General features: G+C 50.9%; 1 protein-coding gene across 1 annotated transcript in view; it reads right to left on the reverse strand.

Annotated features, from left to right (window-relative positions):
• CDH23 (cadherin related 23) overlaps positions 1–22,683 on the reverse strand; it is a 190,303-nt gene that overhangs the window by 100,307 nt on the left and 67,313 nt on the right. Inside the window, exons 7-8 of the mRNA XM_027893374.1 lie at positions 6,773–6,967; positions 2,718–2,846 (exon numbers count right to left, since the gene is read on the reverse strand). Coding sequence (XP_027749175.1) covers positions 2,718–2,846; positions 6,773–6,967 — 324 coding nt within the window. The remainder of the gene's footprint in view (positions 1–2,717; positions 2,847–6,772; positions 6,968–22,683) is intronic.

The following is a 22,683-nucleotide window of genomic DNA, read 5'->3' on the forward strand; positions in this document are numbered from 1 at the left end:
AGTCCCTGCAGGCACGGTGACTCCACTGCTTCCCTGGGCAACCTGCTCCGGGGCTTGACAAGCCTTTCAGTGACGTTCAGCATCAACCGGTGCGCAGATGCTGTGAGGACAGACACCCAAAAAAACACACTCTCGAGGATGAAAAACACGCCGCCGAGCTTTGCCACAGCTGCAGGCAGCTTTGGTGCACTCAGGTGCCCTGGGAGAGATGTCTGAGCCACGCTGGGATGATAAACAACATCAAGAAAGAAGATACGACACCTCCAGGGACAGTGGAGTCTCTCCCCGCTGCGTCCTCTTCCTTTGCCCGATAAGAAACTGCTTTATTCTCAGTGTCAGAATAAGCACCTGCCCAAAACGCTTCTAAATTGTGCTTCCAGATCCCGGCCTGAGAAAAAATGAGAACTACAACGGCACTTCTCTCCCCCTCTCGTGCCCCTCCACCCCCTTTTCCTCTTCTCTTACAGGATTAGGGACTTGAAAGGCGAAGCGCAGCCCAGCGTTGCAGCAGGAGGAGGGGGTGGGGGGGTGGGGGAGGGCTTCAGAAAGCTGCCACGGCAAAAAAATCCCATATCTCACTTCTTAATTCCAGTCAATTCCAGTCAAAGGGCTGATAGAGATCTGTTTGCGGTAATTTGCTGCAGTTTATCCACTCTTTTCACCTTCTATCGGCTCTTCACTGCCGGGCTGGCTGACATGCTGTTACTCGAGTGAGGAAATTAAAATTTGATGCAATAATCCCAAATAAGAAGGATTTTATTAGGTAATGTATACACTTTAGATGAGGTATTCTCGGCCTGATACACTGATAGGGGAACACAGACATGCTGTGCACCACAGATAAAAAGAGAGGCAAGAGAGACGGGGAGTGGGCGGGTGGAGCAGCGGTGAGGACCTGCTCTGTTCTGTAGAGCCGGGGCTGGGACGGAAGAGCTCGAGCACAATTTGACCTGCTGAGTCCAAAGTCAGGGTAAACACCACCCAGAAATGCACTGCAGCCTGTTGGGCTTGACCTGCAGGGCCTGGTTTTGGACAGTTACCAGCCCAAGCCCAGACTCCTCATCCAAATTTGTTGTTATCATTTTGATAACCAAGATGTTCTCTCACTCCATGCGTGCAACAGGCTCCCTTGAGGCAGAGCTGATGAGACTTCCAGGGGGAGACAAAAACTGCACATAGTTAACAGCTGGACCTGATGATCATTGAGGTTTTTTCCAGCCTAAATGACTTTGTGTTAAAACCCCACACCCTGGTTTCAGCAGTGGAGTTTCTCCCAGGAAGGCTGGTCCAAACCAGAGAGTGATACCACTCAAAGCAGCCCTCAACGTTCTGCAATCTTCCTCCTCACCGTGTCTCTGGTGTCTATCCGTCTTGGACACCTCACTGCACGTTGCCAAGAGAAATTAAAACCTCTAAACCTGCCAGAAAAAGTGCTGCCTGGTGAACATCCCTTCCTTCATTCCCTACATCAGGGTTACACTGCTGCTACATTTGCTGCTTTCCCTACTGCAAACAGTGTATGTTCCGGGAATAACTTGTTGGTGCATCAACACAAAGAGATCTTTGAGCCTCAAAATATATTATTATTTGAAGGGGATCCCGTTTCCTGGATACCAGGTCACTCCACGAAGGTGATGCTGTCTACAGTTTTTAATACTGGTGGATCTTCCATTTCTTTAATTACATCTAAGGTTTTTTTTCCTCCTAGTTAAAGCTGATCTAAGTTGTGGGTTTTTTTATTTCCCTGCAGCTCACTCTGCCCACGCCAGAAATACACCCTAATCTCAACAAAGCTTTCCCTTTGTGCAAGCAATTCATTAATAAGCCAATTTTTGGCCATCTCTGGGCCAGCAGATGGGTAAGGTGCTGTCTGACCACAGGATTTGGAACAGCAGGACTCAGTCCTACTGATACAGCACTCTCCATGTCAGGATTTTGCTCCAAAGTGAACAAAAAGGAGTTCCCTCCTCCACTGTGTGAACTGAGCCATCAGGCATTTGGGATCCCAGAGCTGATACGGGATGCACACGTGGTATGGGCACACACCATACCACTGTTTTAAGGCAGAAGGTTCTTCCATCCATACACAAAAACTTTTCCCTACAGGTAAAGTGATGGGATGCACAGCTGTGCCTCGGGAAGGTGGAAGCTGCTGGAGAGGGCTGGTGCTTGGACTGAAGGTCCTGGGCACCCTTGCTGGGAGCAGAGCAAACAGCTCCCAAAGCCCTGATGTCTGCTGTGCGTGTGTGTGTGGGGGGGGTAAGAAAAACCCCATCCCTGCTGTATTTAGTGACTGGGAGACGTTTTCCCACAAACAGCGAGTTTGCTGACAAACCGAGTTTCAGAAGAACTAAAATGATTGGATCAATTTGGCAAAACCTGGGGGAAAAGACTCAAAGTGCTGAAATGGCTGATGATTCTGGCATTTTCAAAAACTGCCTCATTTCAGGAGCGTTTAAATTTCCCTTCAATTCCTCTATTGGAAATGGCATGCAGATAGAACCGTGGGGAGGGAAACGGGGTGACCGGCTGCTAAGAACAGCCTTTGTAAAACTAGAGAAAAAAAAAAAAAAAAGCTCAGGACAATATTTGACTTGGGGGTTCAGCCTTCCTAAACCCCCTTGCTTAGGCAAAATGTTTTGGAGCTGGCTGGAAACAGCGTTGTTTCAGAAAGAAACCCCGCGGTCCTGCCCGTCAGAGTGAAGCCCAGCCCTTACCGGAGGCGAATTCTCGTAGATGTTGGTGCTGTAGGGCAGGTTGATGAAGATGGGGTCCATGTCCTGCACGTCCGTGATGGTGATGGCCAGGTTGGCCAGAGTGGACAGTGGCTTGTTTTTATCTTGGTCCTTGAAAAAATGAGGGGCGGGGAGGAGAGAGGAAGGATTTCTATCACAAACACAGAATTATTCAGCAGCATTAAGTCTCCTGCAGCTGTAGTCGGGCCAGAATCTCTGAATAGTGGAGGTAATCATCTCTTTTTTCAAGCTACCTGCTGGAATTATTGTCCACTGCGCCTCCCTCTAAGCTGAGACACAATATGCATTTCATTCCAGCATCAGCCCTTTAAAATAAAGCAAACGCCAATTGAGTTTTCATCACATTTTGAGTGAAAACGCAGCAACACTGTTCAAAATATACTTCAAAACATAAATCCCCTCCTAACACAGACACAGCCCAGGGTACCTCTGCGTGGTGAGTCCCAGGGGTGGCTGCCAGCAGTGTCTCACACCAGCACATCATAGCAGTGTCCCATACTCACCAGTGCTGGCGCCTCAGCACAGCCTGGGCTCCATCAGCTGGAACATGGCCCGAGTCCACCAACTCTCTTGTGTTCCCACTGCTCTTCTAAGCCCCGTGGGCTGCCTTGCAGTAGCAGCTTTATTCTCTTCTGTATTTGCTGCTCCAAGCTCTGGCAGAGGGTTCACACACCCAGTGCTGCTCCTGGGTTTGTAGGATGCCCGGGCTCTGACACCGAAGGCAGAGTGGAAACCCTGGGCCGCAGGATTCATCCCCACAGTAACAACACCCTTTCTCCTGGGCTGCTGCAAACCTCTCCCCTCCTACCTTGCCTGGGGACCGGCAGGATCGAGGTGGCCATCCTCCCTGCTCTGCCAAGCAGGTCACAAGCATGCAGAGATCTCAGAAGGACCAGTGGTGGCCCTCGAACACTGCAATGCTCTGAGCTGGACCATCAGTACCCTGGAGCTCTGGGACCACCCAGCACCAGAAGGACCCACACCTGCTGAAAGGAGTCAAGAGGAGGCCACAAAGATGCTCTAAGGGCTGGAGCCCCTGTGCTGTGTAGCCAGGCTGGGAGAGCTGGGGCTGTTCATCTGGAGAAGAGAAGGCTCCAGGGACACCTTAAAGCCCCTTCCAGTCCCTAAAGGGGCTCCGAGAGGGCTGGAGAGGGACTTGGGACAAGGGCCTGGAGGAACAGGAGAAAGGGGAATGGCTTCCCACTGCCAGAGGGCAGGGTTAGATTGAATACTGGGAAGATTAGATCAGACAGTACGAAGAAATTCTTCCCTGTGAGGGTGGTGAGGCCCTGGCACAGGTTGCCCAGAGAAACTGTGGCTGCCTCATCCCTGGAAGTGTCCAAGGCCAGGTTGGACAGGGCTTGGAGCAACCTGGGCTAGTGGAAGGTGTCCCTGCCCATGGCAGGGGTTTGGACTAAATGACTTTCAAATGTCCCATCCAACCCAATCCATTCCATGATTCTATGATCATCTCCCTTTCACCCCATCGCATCCCATCAGGATGGAGCCTCAAGCACTTTCCCAAAGCAAACCCTTTCCCAGCAGCCAATCCCACAGCAGTAGGCACTGCCACCAGCTTCTCCTGGCAGTGCCCTGCTGCCAGTGCTTTTCTTGCTGAAGTCTCATCCCGTGAGTGCTCAAAAGTGCCCCCAATGCCCACAGCCCTTTGCTAAAAGCGCAGGAACAAAGGGAGAGCACATGAAGGGAAGGAAATCAATCTCTCCTTACCCCCAATCAAGCACTGTGCTGGAAAGCAACCATTAGAGGTTACCACACACTCCTGCAAAGCGGCTCTGAGCAGCAGCAAAGGCTGATTGCCAGAAGATTAATGTTAATTTAAACCGTATTCAACAACACAGTTTGTACATCATCCTCTTAACCTGCGGGCCTCGGCGTTCAGGGTTCGGATGGAGGTTTATTTCTGACTCCACTCTGCTGTTAGTGTTATCAGGTTTGTTTATCCTTTGTTTCTTCAGATAATTTTCTTTCCCCTCCTCTTCACCTCTGAAATTTTGTTGGAGGCATCAGAGATCACCGAAGAAGCGAGCACACTTCCAGTTCCCTCACTGACCATCTCTCCTGCCTCTGTCTGCCCTTGATGCCTCTCTCCCTGGTGCAAAATGACTCCTGCCTTGCACCTGAGCTCCCCAGCTCTCCTTGCAGCCACCCTGAATTCACCATCAGCCCAGTTCCCACTTCAGACCATGCAAACTCTTCATCAGGCAGACAAGAGACTGCATTTGCTCTTCCAGCTCCTGCTATGCTGGTGCGACTCTCATCCCTCTCCCCTGGCCATAGCTACCCCAGGGTTTCTCACCACTTCTCTTCTGGGGATTACTGGAACTGACCAAGCCAAGGAGACATTCCCACAGCTGCCATCCAGCCCAGTTCACAGACTTCAGTCCTTTTTCCCTGAGCTGGAAATCACTATATGCCATAAGCACATAACAGAGCAAGTAACAGGTCGCCAGGGAAGTTGTAGCTGCCCCACACCTGGGAGCGTTCAAAGCCTGCTTGGACAGGGCTTGGAGCAACCTGGTCTAGTGGAAGGTGTCCCTACCCATAGCAGGGGAGTGGAATAAACTGAGCTTTAAGATCCCTTCCACCCCAAGCCATTCTGTGATTCTCTGAAGTACCAGATATGCCCCCATTTTATCCTTGTTGGGAACTGCACCTGGGATACAGGGCTAGATGGACCATCCTTGCATCCTTGAGGAAATCAGACTCATAGAAGAAAGTCCCTTTTCCATCAGGGGTGATGTTTGGTCCCACATTTTCTAACCTGCCACACAGTTCAACAGCACATCCCAGGAAAGTGCGCCAGCAACAGACACCGATAAGGAAACAAAGAGAGGCCCGCTTACCACTGGAATATTAAAAATAAAATGAGGTGTGTTCCAGAAAAAGAACAAGCTCCTGGGGGAGAATTCCACAGCCTGGAACAAGCAGGGCTTGGGCTGAAAGGTTGCCGTGTTTGCCTGTGGCCCTGCAGTCTGCGAGTGCCCAGTCTTGGCACCGTGAAGAGCAAAGCAACCCTGGCACAGCCCTCCCACGTCCTCCTGACATTTGTGGTTCTGCATCAAGACAATGATCTTGATTAAATCACATGCTTCAAGAGTTCTAGCCAGCTGCCTGCAGGGGTCACAGAGGGTTTCCCCCCATCCCTCTCCTGAGTTTAGAATTGGTCAGATGTATTGTAGAGCTGAATCTCACCTTCTTCTGTTGCATCTCAGATGGGAAGGAGCCACCACCCAGAGCCCCTGCTTGTGTGCTGCTCCACATTCTCAAGCTCTCACTAGATTTAACACCAGGGAAGAAGTTTCCCATTCATATGTGGCATGAATTTACCATGGTGGATGCATCTCCCAAGGGTCCCCTCCCAGTCCCAGCTGACTATAATTAAGACCCTGCTTTCTCCTCTGTCCACCAAAATTTTCACTCTTGATGTCTGAGCTTCATACAGGTGAATAAACCGTGATGTACAAGGAATGAGCCCAGAGGACTCAATATACCAAAGAAATCCTTTCCTGTGAGGGTGGAGAAGCCCTAGTACAGGTTGCCCAGAGAAGCTGTGGCTGCTCCTGGATCCCTGGAAGTGTCCAAGGCCAGGTTGGATGGGGCTCTGGGCAATCTGATCTAGAGGAAGGTGTCCCTGCCCATGTCAGGGGGGTGGAATGAGATGGGCTTTAAGGTCCCTTCCAACTCAAACCATTCTGTGATTCTATGAATGGTTTGTATGGCCTGTATGGGGTTTCCTCACCAAGGGAGCTGCTCCCCTTCATGCAGAAGCCCCTGACATGTCTGAGATGCTGTTGGAGAGGTGCAGTTGTGCTCCACAGAGATTTGAAACCACCCAGGTACTGCACTGCTACAACACCTTGCTAAGTAGAAAACATCGGACGTGCCCAAGAAGGTGCCAGAGGAGGGCAATAAAATAAACGTGCAACAGCTCCTTCCCCGTTGCAGCCCCCACAGATGACACCTCCAGCCCTGCAGCAGCCCAGAGGGGGACTCACCGTGGCGTTCACCTGGAGCTGGTAGGCCTGAGTCACCTCGTAGTCCAGCTCCCGGATCACCGACACGATGCCCCGGCCGCTGTCGATGGCGAAGAAGCTGGAAGGGGGCTGGAAGGAGTACAGCACGCTGCCCCCCGCCCCCTGGTCCGGGTCCGTGGCGTTCACGATGAAAATCGGAGTGCCCACCGGGGTGTTCTGGAAAGACACAACGAGCGTCAGTAAAACTGTTTTCCCCACCCGCCCGTGTCCCCACCGAAACACACACCAGCAATTTCCCCCGCCCGCCAGAGGGAGTTCCTGGAGACCCGACAACTTCAGGCCTGTATTTTCAGGACGTTTTAGAAGTTATACAGATGCCTTCTTTATGGCAGTATTGCAGGAGCTGTAATAGTTGTTACACACTTATAATAACAGTCATACAAGCTGTGGTCAAGACGGCACTCTATCACAAACCCGTATTTTCCCACGCATCCCGACTTCCCAGAAAAATTGCTCTCTTTGCTGAAAACTTGTTTTCTGCCCAAAGGCATTTTTATTTTTGACGCCGATTCCCTCAGGGTTTTCACCACAAGGCATTAGGTACAGGAAAGCTTCAAAAACAATAATAATAATTAAAAAAAGGCATTAAATGCAACGCAGAACTTAACGTAAAAGTCAAAGTTGTAGTTTCCACAGCAACTACAACCTGGCCCGATTAACACAGGCATGAACAGTTACATCGTCATAAATCTGGAACTAATCTACATGCATAAAATATGCAGCTGAGTGCACAAAATCAGCAATGGCAAGTGCAGTTTGGCACTTCTTATTGTTTAACTTCACAGCAGGGAGAACAATTATCCATTTTTGGTGGAACAGCTGCATGTTCCCTATGCAAATCTTAAAATGCATATTCTTGTCTCTCTCCAAAGGCAAAAGCACAGACAGGCATGAGAAAAGGCTCTGCCGGGGCCCCAGGTTGCAGGTACGGATGGATCATGACACCTTGGGCATGTCCCCCTGGCTTGTGACACAGTCACAGCCACGGGAAGGGGTGACAAGGAGCTAAACCTCAAAAGGGAAGACAGCAAAGGTCAGAAGCGAGGCCTGGCAGCGGTTGGTTATTGGCCAGTTGGGATAATACAGATTATTTCTGCAAACCTCTCCCCAAGTCTCTGTGTTTTATTGTTAACTTTGTCCATACTAAATTAGTCATCCTCAGCTTACAGAGAAGTGTCGTGAAGTGCTGAGAAGAAGGAGAGGAGGCTTGAGGAGAGGCAGAGCTCAGAGGACGGGGCACTGCCTCCCAGAAAAACCTCGGCCAAAGCCGAGCAACAAAACGGGAGCCGTTTTCAGGTTTCTTGGGAACCACAAAGTTTGCAGGGAATCAAAGGCTGTCCCCGCCACCACCTCCACTAGAAAACACGAGGAACCAGGGCTCCACGCTGGGAGATCTGATTTAGCCAGTTTAATGACACCAGCAAAGAACCAAAGCCTCTGAATTTCCCCGCCCTAAGGGCGGGTAGCAGGATTTTGTAGGAGCTTGGTCAGACAGAGCAGGGAACCCAGGGCACATTCTGCAACCCACACTGATGAATCCAGCCTCCAGACACTCATCCCACGCACATCCCTCACACTTCCTGCCCTTGGATCCAGCCATGCAGCGCTGCAGGGATGCTCTGACACCTGAGCTCACCTCGGGCTCCAGCAAAACTCTGCTTCCCTTTCATCAGTGTCGCTTCTGCGACAGGTCGCAGCTCCATCTTAGGCTTTTCATTTCCTTTCTTTTTTCCCCTCCTCTAAATCAAGCTGCTATAGAAAGCCTCGCAGGGCACGGCCTGAGGATTATTTTTTAAAGCGCCTTCAAGTTTTTTTGGTGATCAGCAGTCATAGAAGCATAAAAGATAGAGCCAGAAGGGACCTCAAAAAAGAAACCTGTCTCCGTGCTGCACCTAAATCATTCCCATCCTTAGAGTGATAGAGACACCACATCCTCCCCAGCCCATTTGTCCCAGAATTTTGCTGCCCTTTTCCTTACAGCTGCTCATTTTCTGGCATGCTGAACCATGATCTGCCCTGCTGCCACGTAAACCCCTTGACTCTGTGCCACACGCACAGCAACTTAATCCTGGCTTGTGCATTTGAACTGCTCAGGAACCAGAATCTTGTCAGCTCGGGGTGGGTGTGTGTTGGGATGGAGAAGTCCTTCGTGGGAGGCTGTGGTGAGTGTTTGCCTTCTGAGCAGTCCCCAAACACCTTCTCAGACACAATTAGAGCATCCTTTGGGCCACCTGCCTCCCCCCAAGCCATCAGCAGCTGGGAACAGCTCCAGAGCATCCACAGCCTTCCTCTTGTGGCTTCCAGGGCACTGTTTCCACCACTGCACCCCGCATGCTCCAGCAACTCCCTTCTCAAATTCCTTCCCGGAGCCACTGAAGGTATCAATGTCCTGACACAGAGCCTTAGAAATTACCCATTAACAGGAAGAGGCAGCACAGCAGTAGATGATGGGTTGCACTGAGGGGTCTGGGGCATATTGTCCCCGGGAATAATAATATTCATATGGATAAAGCTGGCCTTGATGAATGTGTTTCCTCCTCTTTTTAAGTGCCCCTAGCCACTCCTTTTAACATGCAAATCCGCTCTGGTCACCCGTGATTAGGGGGCTGCTCGTCTGGCTGTGAAAGAGGAGAGCTTGATTTCCCCTGCATTGTGTTCCATACAATAGCCCCAAAGCAGGCTTTGAAGGGAGTTCATCTCCTTGTCCTTCCAAAGGAGAAGCTGCCTGGAGGGACACGGAGGTCACCAGCTTTGGTGTAGTCAGCTCTGGCCCTGCAGACACTGTCTGAGCTCCGACTTGGTGATTACCGGGGGCTTCATCCCAATTTTACAGCTTTGCTGACCAGGTCCCCTTCACTGGCCAGGAGGACAGCCAGAGGCAAACAATCACGGTGTCAGCTCTAGACAAAGATCTGGCTGGGCCCGGGAATCGGTCACAGGCACCTACACCAAAGCATCTGAGGGGCTGGGAGGGACCCCAGGGCAGGATCTTGTCGGGGGCAGTGGGCGCCCACAAGCACGAGGGTGGGTGCATGAGCAAAGCACAGCGTCGGTGAATTTAGGAGGGGTGCAGGAGGGCTTCCAGCCAACAGGAGGAGTGTTACAGGAGCATGAAGCCAAACAGCACAGATACAGGGAGGGAAATCACTGATACTGCCCAAAACACGCAGGTCAGTGGGGATATTCCACTGCTAAACACATGGCCTTATTCACAACAGCGCACAGGTGAAAGGATGCAGAGCTGTTACTAAGAAGTAATGCATCTTTTCTTCCTCAGCTTAAATTCAGGCAAAAAAACCAAAAAAAACCAACCAACCAAAAAAAAAATCCCCCCAAACCAGCAAAACCAGTTGTGGGATGCAGACATCCCAGAACCAACAGACCTCCAGGGAAAGAGGTCTCATTCTCAATGCTCAGTCAGGACTCGGAGGAATTTCAGACCGTCTGCCTTAAAAACCATAAGAAAAATACGCCTTTAAAATCCTGTTGCCATTTTTGGGTCAAACAGGCTCAAGATATTCCTCAGCAGGAAGCCAAAGCCTTTATTTCTCAAAAAGATGCGGCCCATCATCTAAACAATGAAGCAAAACATCTGGATAAACAGAACTGCCTGGGGCTTGTGTTTGACAGTAAATACCAGGCAGAGGACACAGCCTAGGGAGATGCCATTGGAGAGCCCTGCACTGGACCCTGTTTCTGCATTTTCAGCACTTGGTCCACTTACAGGGCTCTTCTGCATATCCCCTCGTGGCTTTTCTTCATTAACAAAGACTAACTGTGGTTATGCTTATCCCACCGACAGGCAAAAACAACAAATTCTGTCTTTTTTTTGTCCAGGCAGACAACAGCCTACAGGTGCTCATGGGGAGCAGGTGAGTTTTCTACACGAGTCGCCAAATTCTGTCACTTTTTAAAGCTTTCGGCTCCCTCCAGCAGCCCACGAGGAAGCTCCATTCACCACGGAAAAAAGAACTGGTGACAAAACTGTGTCATATCATTAAATCCTTGTTACAACCCCAGCAGATGTGAGATAAAAATAAACATGCAGACAGATGCCACTGCGGAGCAGGAGGAGGGCAAACAGGAGTGGGACCTACTCCCAACCCATCTCCAGCATCCCATCCTTCATCCTACGGCTCAGCAGGAGCAGCTCCAGCACCCAGGTCTCCCCTGAGCAGTTCCAGGAGGGAAAGGGTTCTGGGGTGCTGGGTAGCAAGGCCATTTGTGCCTCCCTTATTTTGCAATAAACAAATAAGAAAAGTTCAAACTGTTATTAAAAAAAAAAAAAAAAAATCCCACAAAACTTCTAGAAGAAGCTTGGGAGGCATCCAAACCGAAAGCAGCAACAAACAACATAAGGAGACTGCTCTGCTTCAGTGGAACCCCATCAGCAAGGATAGAACTGTATTAAAATCAGGAACAAACAACTCTAAAATCCCCGTTCAAACACGGAAGGATGTTGTCGCACAAGGAGGAAGTAAAGGAGAGACCAAGGCCTTACCTCTCTCTTACCAGTGCAGAGGTGGGACAGCAATACGTGTCTTTGAGCGACCACCAAGCACCAGGATCACAGAATGGGTCAGGCTGGAAGGGAGTCATCTGGTCCAGCTCAAGCAGGGCCAGCCCAGAGCACACGGCACACGATTATGTCCAGACAGTTCTGGGATATCCCCAGCGAGGGAGACTCCACACCCTCTCTGGGCTGTCATTTCCAGTGCTCAGTCACCACACAGGAAAGAAGTTCTTCCTCACGTTCAGGTGGAACTTCCTGCGCATCAGCTTCTGCCTCTTGTCCTGTCGCTTGGCACCACCAAGAAGAGCCTGGTCCATGAGCCTGGTCCATCCTCTGGACATCCCCCCTCAAAAAGCTGTGTTTCCATCCCAAAGCTGTCATGGGTATGGCCCAAGTACTGCACATCCCCACAAACACCTCCCCTGGGCTGTTCACCTCCTGCGTGACCCTCAGCACAAGTGACCAGACCTGGGTATGACTCGTGGCTCCTTAAGGTCCCTCCCAACCCAAACCATTCCATGAGTTTTTGATGTGCCCCACCATGTGCAGGTTACACGGCCACAGCTGAAAATGAGGGGAGCCGGGCAGGGCACCTGAGAAAAGTCAGAGCACTACCCCCTCTTCATCTGCCACCAAATGTGCCCCTCAAGCTGTGCCAGGGGGAGGTTTAGATCGAACAGCAGGAAACATTTCTTCATGGAAAGCATTGTCCAGCACTGGAAGGGCTGCCCAGGGAAGTGGTGGAGCCGCCATCCAAGGAGGGATTTAAAAGACATGTGGATGTGGCACCTGGGGACCCGGTTTAGTGCTGCCCTAACGGCTGGAGTCAATGACCTCAGAGGTCCTTTCCAACCCAAATGATTCACGTGAACGAGCTCTTCTTCACGCAGGGCTAAAAGAGAAAGGCTGTTTGCAGAAAGCCCAGCACCCACACCATTTCCCCAGGCCCACGGCACCTGCTCCCACAGCGGATAAACCCCTCTGGCTGGCAGGCAGCTGCTCGCCCTGCTGAGGGAGCAGATTGGCACGGCGCCTTTGAGAGTTCCCCACCACAGCAAAACCATTTCACGGGCCACAGGTCGCCAACACTTTGGATGTGCCTTGATCCATCGGTCTCGTCCAACTGGCCTGGCACTGGCCGCCCTGTGGACAAAGGGCTGAGAGAGGGGGAACACGTAGCGCTGACTTTTTTTACAGCAGGGTCAGAGTCACGTTAGAATAAAGGTGGGAGATGAAGCCGAGGAGATCCAGGAGTTAAGTTTTTCAGATATTCCCTTAAAGGCATCCACTTTTCCAACACACAGAGCGAGCAGCTGTGCAGCTCTTAGCCGCTGGCTGGGGTTAAACCACGACAACGCCCTTACAAGCTCTGGCTGGGCACTAGAGATGCTTATTTTGGTTCATCTGGGGCTGGTCCCTCCACTCCTGCTCCCCCCCTCTCCAGTGGCTGGCCAGGCAGAGGACCTCCATGTGACCTCCCAGGGCAAAGTCACCCGGCAGAAGCTGGTGGAGATGATTAGGATGCCGATGCGCGTGTGCTGTATCCATGCAAATAATGTGGAAAAACGGCAGGCAATCTGGCCCAACAGCTGTCTGAAGGTCGGGGAGATGAGGCGACGCAGACGGACCGGGGGGCACCACGACGAGCACGAGGGCTGGAGCAGCACGCAGCTCTGATCTCACCATCAGCACTAAAACAGCCCTGCCAGCCCTATTTCAGGTCCTGCTTCCCCCCCCCCGCCGCATCAAGGTGGGAGCTGACCGCTCCCATCAGGAGATGCTTCGCTGCTTTGTGCTCCTGTTATAGCTCAGGTCAACCTATTACTCTTGAAATAATTCCCTGCTGCTGTTCCTGGTGGCTCTTTTCCCTCTCCCTGCCTCTCCACCGCGCAGTGGGGCGCATGAAAGGAGCTTTGTGCTCCACTAAAGCCGGCTCAGACATCCCTTTGCTCCAGGCAAAGGCTCTCCCGCCGATCCTGTCTCATCACAGGCGGAAAGGAGGGCTTAGTGCCTCTTGATCTCAGAGGTGCTGTGGAACAGAGCTGACACGGATTCCCAGTGCTCTCCCGTTACAGCTGAAGCCCCGTCTCCCTCATCCCTGGGCTGCCTGGGAGGGATTTAAGCCACCTATCCCTGCCCAGGTCTCACTTGCTGCAGGAGCAGAGTCAGAGCAAGTGCCAGCCCCTCTTCCAGGTCCTGCTGACAGTTCAAACCAGCCCCGTGGTTCGGTTTCTGTCCCTGTGCTCCATCTCGGGAGCCATCCCGACTGCCAGACTGGGTCCCTCACTTGCGTGCCAGCTCTAAACGCTCACACGGATGCGCGCAGACTTCCAATTCCTGCGTTCTTAATTACACTTTTAATTACATTTATTAATTGCATTACCGCGCCTCCAAGCCAAGCAATTTCCAATTTTAAAGTTTGATTTTAAAACGTGGTAATTTCCCTTTTTAAAAATTTTCCTTTTTTTTTTTTTTTTCTTTTTTTTGGTTGAAATTCAGCCCACCTTTCAATGAGCTCTCATTAATATGTATCTCCTGTTGCTATCTCTATTAAGTGACCTCCCTCATTATCGGCTGACACTGGCAAACGGCCACCGCAGAGCTGTAATTCAATTGAGGGGCTTTTGAAAACACCATAAACACAGCTGGAATGGATGCACTATAGGAGCTGGAGAGGAATTAGCTGCTGGATAACCACACTCGGAGCCGAGCGCGCTCGTTGGCGGCAGACGCGGCCTGACCCGACGCGCGGCGCTGAAAGAAAAGGGACGTCACAACCAAACAGGCCCCGTGCTGGGTGGACAGCGGTGCAGCAGCCACACGCAGGAAAGGATGCTCTGGCATCCCGTGGGATAAAAAGCTCCTTGCTTTTTCCAGCCCAGAGCCGCCCCACTCCCCACCGGAGACAACCCCACCCTTGCCAACACAGGGCTGGGACGGCTGATGGATGACGTGGCATCCCCAAGAGCTGGGCGTGCACGTGGCTCTGCCACCTCTCCAACCAGTTGCTTCTGCAGCACAGATCTTGAGGGGCAAGCCCAGGAGGGGAATCCTAAAATGGGTTGGGTAGGAAGGGACTTTAATGATCATCTAGTTCCACCTAGCAAAAGCCAACCGTTTCCCACTGCCCTGGGAGGGGGCAGAAGGGTGGTGACGCAATCACCACCTCACTAACTCAGTGCCCACAGCCAAATTCCACCAGAAGAGCCACGTTTCTCTCCCATTCCCCACGTCCAGCCTTCAAGGAGCAGGCAGGGCTGGAGCAAGAGCTGACAGCAGATGGGAGCCCAAGATGGTCTAATGAGACGTTTGAAAGTCAGACACGAGCGCCAAGAATGTGAAAACCTGTCAGTCAGAGAGCTCCTGGCTTCAGCAGCACCCTATCACTCCTGCTGGTGTGATTTTCCTGCTGGAAGAGGGCGTTTGGAGCCCTTTCCCCCTTTCCAAGGGCACCCATGGCAGATGGCCCGGCACCCCTGGTACTCCCTGCTGGAGATGGTGGGCACGGATCAGGTGGGTCCAGGTGGCCACAGCCAAGGTCTGCGCTCCTGGACCGGCAGAGGCAGCATTTGCTTACGGAAGCAAAAGCTTAGAGAAGCAAACTGCAGAATCCAGGGGGATTTTCCACTACCTCCCCTACCCCCAAGATCAAAATTCAGCAGCAAACTCAAATCACCAGAGTCACTTACTGCTACCAGCCAGCATTTACTGTGGGGTGAGAGGAGAAATCCCTTTTCTAATTCCTGCTTGTGGGTGATGCCATAAACCGGACAGATCCTATTTTTTTAACATTCCTTTTTTTTTTTTTTTTTTTTTTTTTTTTTTTTTTTTTTTTTTCAGTTGCAAAAAAGAAAACTTCCACTTTCTGGCACCCCATGGCAGCCCATCAGGTGATGCTCTGGATGGCAAATGACTTCCATTAAGGCAGAGCATTCATACAGTGCATTACAAATGAAACCCCTAATGACAGGACACCGGCAGTACCGCTCCCACTTGATATTAATTGGGTGCCACTTTCTTTTAATGGTACATTAATTAATGCGGAATATCAACGGAAGTCCACGACACCCGCATTAATACAAATGAACTCATTATCATCGGTGTTACTACGAGAAATGACAAATAAATCTGTAACAGTGGGACACTTCAAATAATAGCCACGAATCATTAGGTATTGTCTTCATTTACACAACATACTCCAAATATGTACACAAAATCTGTGGATGCTTATCTAGTCACATGTTCCTCTCCATGCCAGCCCTGTATCTGCTCTTCCCTGGCTCTCAAGCTCTCCTGAGTCACCTTGAAGGACCACCAAGGTGACCAAGGAGAACTGGGACTTGCTTTCACATCATCTCACCGCCTATCTCCTTCTCTCATCCCAGCACTACTCACTATGTCCTTCTCTTGAATCTTCTAAAGACCCTCAGATCAAGCACATGTAATCCATCCCTTGCGCTCCCATTCTAGCCAGGAAAATAAGAAACCTGCCTGCTTTACCACCTTATTTATTTTACTGCTTATTTATCCCCTGTTCTGGCAGAGAAGCTAAAAGCCCCTTTCCCAGCACAGTGCCTCCCTTCTGATCATGGGAGGGGCGAGTAATGTGTCCTCAAAAAAGTGGGGAAACAAACCCACAACTCTCTCGGAACTCTGGGATTTGAGGGTCCCAAAGAATCCATCAAAAAAGAAACTCCTGCAAGAGCCTGAGAGCAGGTATCGCCCTCAACACAAGCGAAAGCAAATCCATACAGCTGAGCTGATAAAAAAAAAAAAAAAAAAGCACTTCCCTGTCTTCCCGGGCACGGCTTCATTACCAGAGGAGGGATCGATACCGGTTCAGCTCGGGTCTCATCAGGCTTTGCTCGGTGCTGAAACAGCAAATTCCAGCACGAAGCTCTTCTGACTAGACATGTCGTGACATGGTTCTGCTGGAGTGCAGGCACCCCTCTCCCACGACAGCTGGCACCCCAACTCCCCGTCTCGAGTGAGTTAGAGTTACAAAAAAAGACAGGGAAGCCTGCAATGCCGAGGAGGAGGATATGGGGAGAAAAGCACCGAGTCTCCCAGTTCTCATGCTGCATCCCAGCGTGACAACACAAGGAATGGCATGTGCCCCACGCTCCAAACTCCTCTCTGCTGTCAGGCACACTATGAAAGACGGGTTTATCTACACACAACAGCTCAGTTTTACCTGCTTTGACCCAAAACCTCCCTGCTACACACAGAACCCACGTGCAGAGCAGCTTTGCCTCATTGTTGCCATCAATGCCACCTGCCTACAGAGAGGGTGAGGTAACCAGAGGACCGTACCTGCCCTCTGCTACAAGAGATGATGCTCATCTTTAAACTAAAAGAGGACAGATTTAAGTTAGATGTTACTCAGAGGGTGGTGAGGCCCTGGCACAGGCTGTCCAGAGAAGCTGTGGTTGTCTCATCTCTAGAAATGCCCAAGGCCAGGTTGGACAGGGCTTGGAGCAACCTGGGATAGTGGAAGGTGTCCCTGCCCATGGCAGGGGGGTGGAATGAGATGAGCTTTAAGGTCCCTTCCAACCCAAATCATTCTGGGATTCTACAATCTTACCCTGCACAGCACAGTTGTTTTTTTGACACCTTTGTAAGACAGTGGTTTTTTTCCACCTGGGAAGAACAGAGATCTCAGCCCACAGCCCTGGCAGGAAAAACTGTGCAAGAGCTCCAAGGTACACTTGGAATAAGCTCCTGGTCCCCAGAGAAGGTGTCTCAGCATGGAGCATAAGTAGTCAACCTGCCTCAAAAGAAGAAAAGGCACAATTTGGAGCATAGTGAGGTTTGGAAAGGGAAGCATCACCTTCTGTTGGAGCAGGCACTGATGTCCATCTCTGGGAGAAGGAAAGAGAATCCTTCATAACTAAACACAGACTGAGGTCTAACACTGAGAATTTACTGTGACTGTGCCAACCATAACCATGCAGCCCCACACAGCAGGTATTTGTGAAGTGGAAAGGCAATATTAGCAAAAAAAAGGCCCAATAAAGCCACCAGCCTCTTGAGGGCAGAGAGAGAGGAACATAATCCTCACCTCTGGCTACAGCACGGGAAGTTATAAAGCATCACACAACTTTACCAAGGCTGTCATGTTTGGCACCAGATTAAAAGATTTAGACCCAACCCCCGAGGAGAGGTTGGACAGATCTGCTCCCAGCACTGCCCTCGGCGAGGCTCAGGTTTTCAATGCACCTGATGGGGAAAAGTCCACTTGGAAAAGGATTTCTCTAATGTACTGTCTTCCTCGCTTCACACTCCTCCAGCTCATTTCCTTGCAAGGTTCTGTGACAGGAGCATCCCGTGTGCAGGAGCGATGCAGCTGAGCTCCTGGAGCAAGAGGAAGGGATGCAGACCATGGGGTGCAGCTGTGTGGCCACATGGCCAGTGCTCTTCTATCCTGCTCAGAAACCAATGCCCTCCCAGGCTGTAATTAAAGCACACAATTAAAACTCTTGGAATCGTTCACCTTGGGGTTGTTTTGGTTTGGGATTGCTTTCCTCTGATCCAGGCTGGGATCTTGGAGCATCAGCTGGGATGTCGAGTGCTTCCCTGTCCAGCAGGATTCCTAATGAAAAGGCTGCAAAGGCCTTTCCCAAAGTACTCAGCTCACATGCCAGGGTGAATTAAAGGTGCAATGTTTTGGAATTCTCTTCAGTCACCCCAGGCCAAAGAGCCTTCAGCTCAGGGCAGCATCTGCCCAGGGGGAAACAGGCACAAACCCAGCTTAATCCCCTCAAACCTTGCAGGAGGAATGGGGTTAAGTCATTCTTTTCACATCAATCACTTCAGTTCTCCTCTTCCCTTGGCTTTGCCCTCATTCACCGCTAAGAAAACAGATTATTTTCCCAATTCTGTTTCTTCACCAACTCTGGTTTACAGGTTACAAATTTAAACATAACTCACAATAATTACAAATAAATCACAGTTTCCCCTCTCTTCTTCCAATGTTTCATACCTTCACTCACCTCCTTGTAATCACTTCATTGCCAATGCCTGGCAGAAACCTGTTGTCTGTCAGTCTTAGGCAAGCTCAAGTCTCCAAGCACACCAAAGATTCCCTCTCCATCCCCTTCACTCTTGGAAAACCCCAGGAAAGCAAAGGCAGAACGCCCCAAAGCTGAGGTGAGGGCTCTGCACCCCAGAAGTTCCCCTTCAGCTGCCCTGAAACTCCAAATGAGACACATCAGCACAAAGGCTGCGGGAGCTGCCTCGGAGGAGGTGGCTCCAAGGAGAGCAGGCGCCGGCGACAAGCTGAGAGACACCTGGAGACACCACAGCTTTAAATACCTGCTCCTGCTGCCACAACCAGCCTTGAGCCATGAAATCAGCTGGTTTTGCTCCTAAATCCCCCTGAGCAGGAAGGTGGGGTGACCTTTCGAGCTGACGAGGCAGCGGAGACAGCGTGAGGTGCAGAGGGCACGGCGGGAACATCCACGAGGGACAGGGTCAGGGCTGGTCACCTCATGGGTTAAATCACAGCACAAACACCCTGGTTCTAACGACAGCTTTCAACAGCACAGCTTATCGAGCAGACCCACAAAAGAAATCATGTTGGACAGGGCTTAGCCGCATCATCACGTTAGAAGTAGCAACTTTTTTCCTTTTCTCTCTTATTCCCTCAACCTCTCATCCCCAAGAGCAACGCAAGGCACCCAGAAACACCAGGAATCTTCTCCTAAAACCTGAGCTTCCCTTCAAACTTCCCCCCCTAAGCTCGATTCGGGGAGGGATGGTAGCAAAACCCCCTGAAAACCAGGTGTTTTTCTGCAAATCCATGTATCTGCCTGAGGCCTCATAAACTCTGTGCTGAGGCAAACAATTTTCCTCTTTAATTTCTCCTAGTGTTGCCAAAGGAACCAGCCTTTACAATGCAGCCCAAAGAGCCGAGCACACTGTGAAGTCACATCAGGAGAGGGGTCAAAGCAATCCATCGGTGACACCAATTGTGTCAAGCAGATTTTAAAGATACCTTAAGTGGTTTTTAAAAATACCCAGCGTTTTATTATAAAAGCACTCGGTGCGTTGATTTTTTTGTTTTTAAGGGGGCCCCAATCTCCGAGTAACATCACAAGAACCAAGGCAATGGGGTCCTACAGCCTCACCACAGCACCTCCTGCAGGGATAATACACCAGTAAAAGGCTTAGAAAGCCCCAGCGTGGAAAGCACATTCCAGCAAGGGATCTCTGTTTTAAAAAGCAGAAAAATGGTGGAAAAGGAGAAAGAGAGAGAGAAAACAGAAAGGAGAAGGAAAGAAGCTGCATTTTGGCCCTTTCCTAGAAACACAGGGACAACTCCCTCCTTCCCTCTGCCAGTTCATCGTGTCTTTTTGCAACCGGCAGAGGAGATCCCAGCTCTGCCAACATCCTCGCCCAGATCCAAGGAATTAATTTAAAGTTTGGGCATTACTTGAAGGTGTGTGTGTGGGGGGGGAACCAAACCCATACAAACCCAAAACCTCACAACCCTGCAAAGCCTTCCTTGCTGAAACCATTCCCTTTGAGACACTGTGCTCGGTCCCAGCCATCTCCCCAGGGCTGACATCCCTCCGGCACAGTCAGACCAAGCCTCGTCACATCACCAGTGGCTGCAGATGAGGGCTGGGAAAGAGTCAGGCTCATTTACCAGGGCAGGGAACAAACAACCCAGCGTCCCCCCCCCTCCCCGAGCCCTCCTGCTACAGCTCCCGCTCCCCTTCCCACGCTGATTGCAGCCCCTCGTCCTTCTGCTGATTGCAGCTGATGGTCCTGGCTGGGTCTTGCCCTTCCAGACCAGCCCCTCAATTATCAGGGTCTGGTTTTTATAAAAGGTTTGGGGTTTTGACTGTTTTGCTTTTTTTTTTCAGTCCAGCTCACCAGTTTATTTTTTCCTTGGGCTCTTTTCTTCCCTGTCTGGATGTGCTGATGGATTTTGGCGCTTGCCAGAATTCAGCAAAACCAGGCTCGCTGGGTAGTATTAACTTCTAACCCCCGTGTAAAAATAGCTGCAATAAAGCAGAGTGAATAATATCAGCTTCACCTAATGTAACTTTGATTAAAAAGCGCTGCCCCCTTCATCACTCCTGGGTGGTAACTCCAGAGAAATGTCCTTCCCAAGGGCTGGAAAGCCAGCAGGGTCTGGGGAGAGAACAGTCAGTATGACACTGGCACATTCCAGGGCTGTTGCTGAGCCCTACACGGAAGGTGGAGGGAGCAAACTCAGAGGAAAAGTCGACAAAACAGGGGAAAAGGCAGATTCCTGCTCCTCTGGGTAGCAAGGCAGCCCACAGGCACTCCCAACTTCAGCCTGGCTACAGGATCAAAGCACTCAGGTCCACTGCAGAAAAGCCTCATCCCTTCCCTTGGAAGATGCAAAAACCTCCATGTACTTAATTATTCTCCTCTTCACTCCTGGTGCCGGCAGACTGTGGCAGGAGCTGTTTTGTTACACATGCAGGAGGAGGCAGAGAAGGTTTTAATTTCACGCCATGCACCAGGCGCTGCAATTTTGGACACTGTTTGTTATCTGACTTCTGGCCCTATCTCTGGTCCCCGGCGCTCCTCCGGCAGCTGCGGCCAGTTGGCTTTTTAATTTATTCTCTGCTAGGATGGGGATTCTGCTCAAGTGAGAGCCCTCACCGCCCAGCCATGCTGCTTTAATAAGAAAACACCTTCAGGTTTGGAGGTGCGACGTTGTGCCAGGGTAAATACAGCCACTGCCACTTCTGGGGGGGCTGCTGCTCCTGCCTCCTGAAGGAAACTCCACTGCTGCAAATCATCCTTTCCTTCTGCTTCTGTCCACCCAGAAAGAAAGAAACAAAAAAAAAAAAAAGGGACTAAAACCATTTCTCGCATCTTCCTCCTTCCCAGACAGGTGAACTGTAACCTCAAATCAAAGGACGACCTTCTGGAGAGTGAGAGGAATCCGAGGATGGTTTGGTTTGGAAGGGACCTCACAGACCATCTAGTTCTGTCCTCCTGTCACTGGCAGTGACACCTTCCACCAGCCCAGGTTGCTCCAAGCCCTGTCCAACCTGGCCTTGGACACTTCCAGGGATGAGGCAGCCACAGCTTGTCTGGACAACCTGTGCCAGGGCCTCCCCACCCTCAGAGAGAAGAATTCCTTCCCAATATCCCATCTAACCCTGCCCTCTGGCAGTGGGAAGTCATTCCCCCTTGTCCTGTCCCTCCAGGCCCTTGTCAAAAGCCCCTCTCCTGCTCTCTTGTAGCCCCTTTAGGTACTGGGAGATGCTCATTCCCGAGCAGAGGATTGAGGACAACTTGGAAAACAGCTGCCCTCAGCTCTCCAAGCTGGTCCTTGGCCCAGCAGTCAGGTGAAGGATTTCCTACAATTTTGGCATGAGCAAAAAGCAAGGCATCAAGTCAGAGGCGGGGAAGCCACAGCATCCCTCGTGTGTTGGATGACCAAAAAAAAAAAAAAACCCAAACAAACAAGCCCCAACACAGGGTGAGCACCTTTGAGATTATCACACCCCAGAGAAACTCTCCCTAATGTTTCTGTTGCATAAGCCTTTTTCCCCCAAATCCTGACCCCCTCTCTTTCTTCCAGGGTGGTTTGTCAATACAGAGCTTAGATCTCCGGCAAAGGACTTGGGATGAAAGAAATCAAGAGCAAGTAATTGCTGCGTGAAAATGACAGCGCAGCGATTTACACAGACTAGACCAGACTGTGGAATACCAAGAGGCAGCCAACAGCGGAGAATCAATACCTCCCAAGAGGTGGGATTATTAGGGAGAGAAAGGGGCTTGAAAGATCCATAAGTGCCTGATGATTGACTATTTCCAAAACACTGTTTGCTGAATGAGAATTGCCTTCGCAAAGACGCCGGGCCCATGCCAGAGGTGTGCGTCGAGCCTGGGGATGCTGCCACACACACACCTCTGCCAGGAGGCAAAACACGGCTGTCCCATCACCCCCCGTCTTCCCCCGAGACCCCCCCACTGCAAATGGAGCTCTCCTCTTCCTGGGGTGCCCTCTGCTCCGACGGTGGAAGTGGCAGCAACATCCCAACCCGGATTTAGGCAAAGCCACCTGTGGCATTTTGGCCTCTGCACTGGCATTTCCATCAGGAATGCAGCAAAAAGAGGCAGCAGGAGGAAATAGAGGGTTACAGCTCTTCTTATCCAAAGCATCCCTGCAGCCACTAACAAACCACATTTGTGAATTCCCCCTATTCCCTACAAAAGGCAGTCTTCGTGTTCCACTGGCACCTTTTAAATCCTGATTTCCACACTGCAGCCACACACAAGGTCCATCCCACAGAGCCTTCAACACCCCCCAAAAAATGACGAGTAGATCTGTTTTACACCTCTCCATAAAGCCACAGGAAGACAC

The sequence above is a fragment of the Empidonax traillii genome, unplaced genomic scaffold, assembly GCF_003031625.1.
Source record: "Empidonax traillii isolate 1590-97213 ecotype Southwest subspecies unplaced genomic scaffold, ASM303162v1 scaffold387:size635111, whole genome shotgun sequence".
Lineage (NCBI taxonomy): Eukaryota > Metazoa > Chordata > Aves > Passeriformes > Tyrannidae > Empidonax > Empidonax traillii.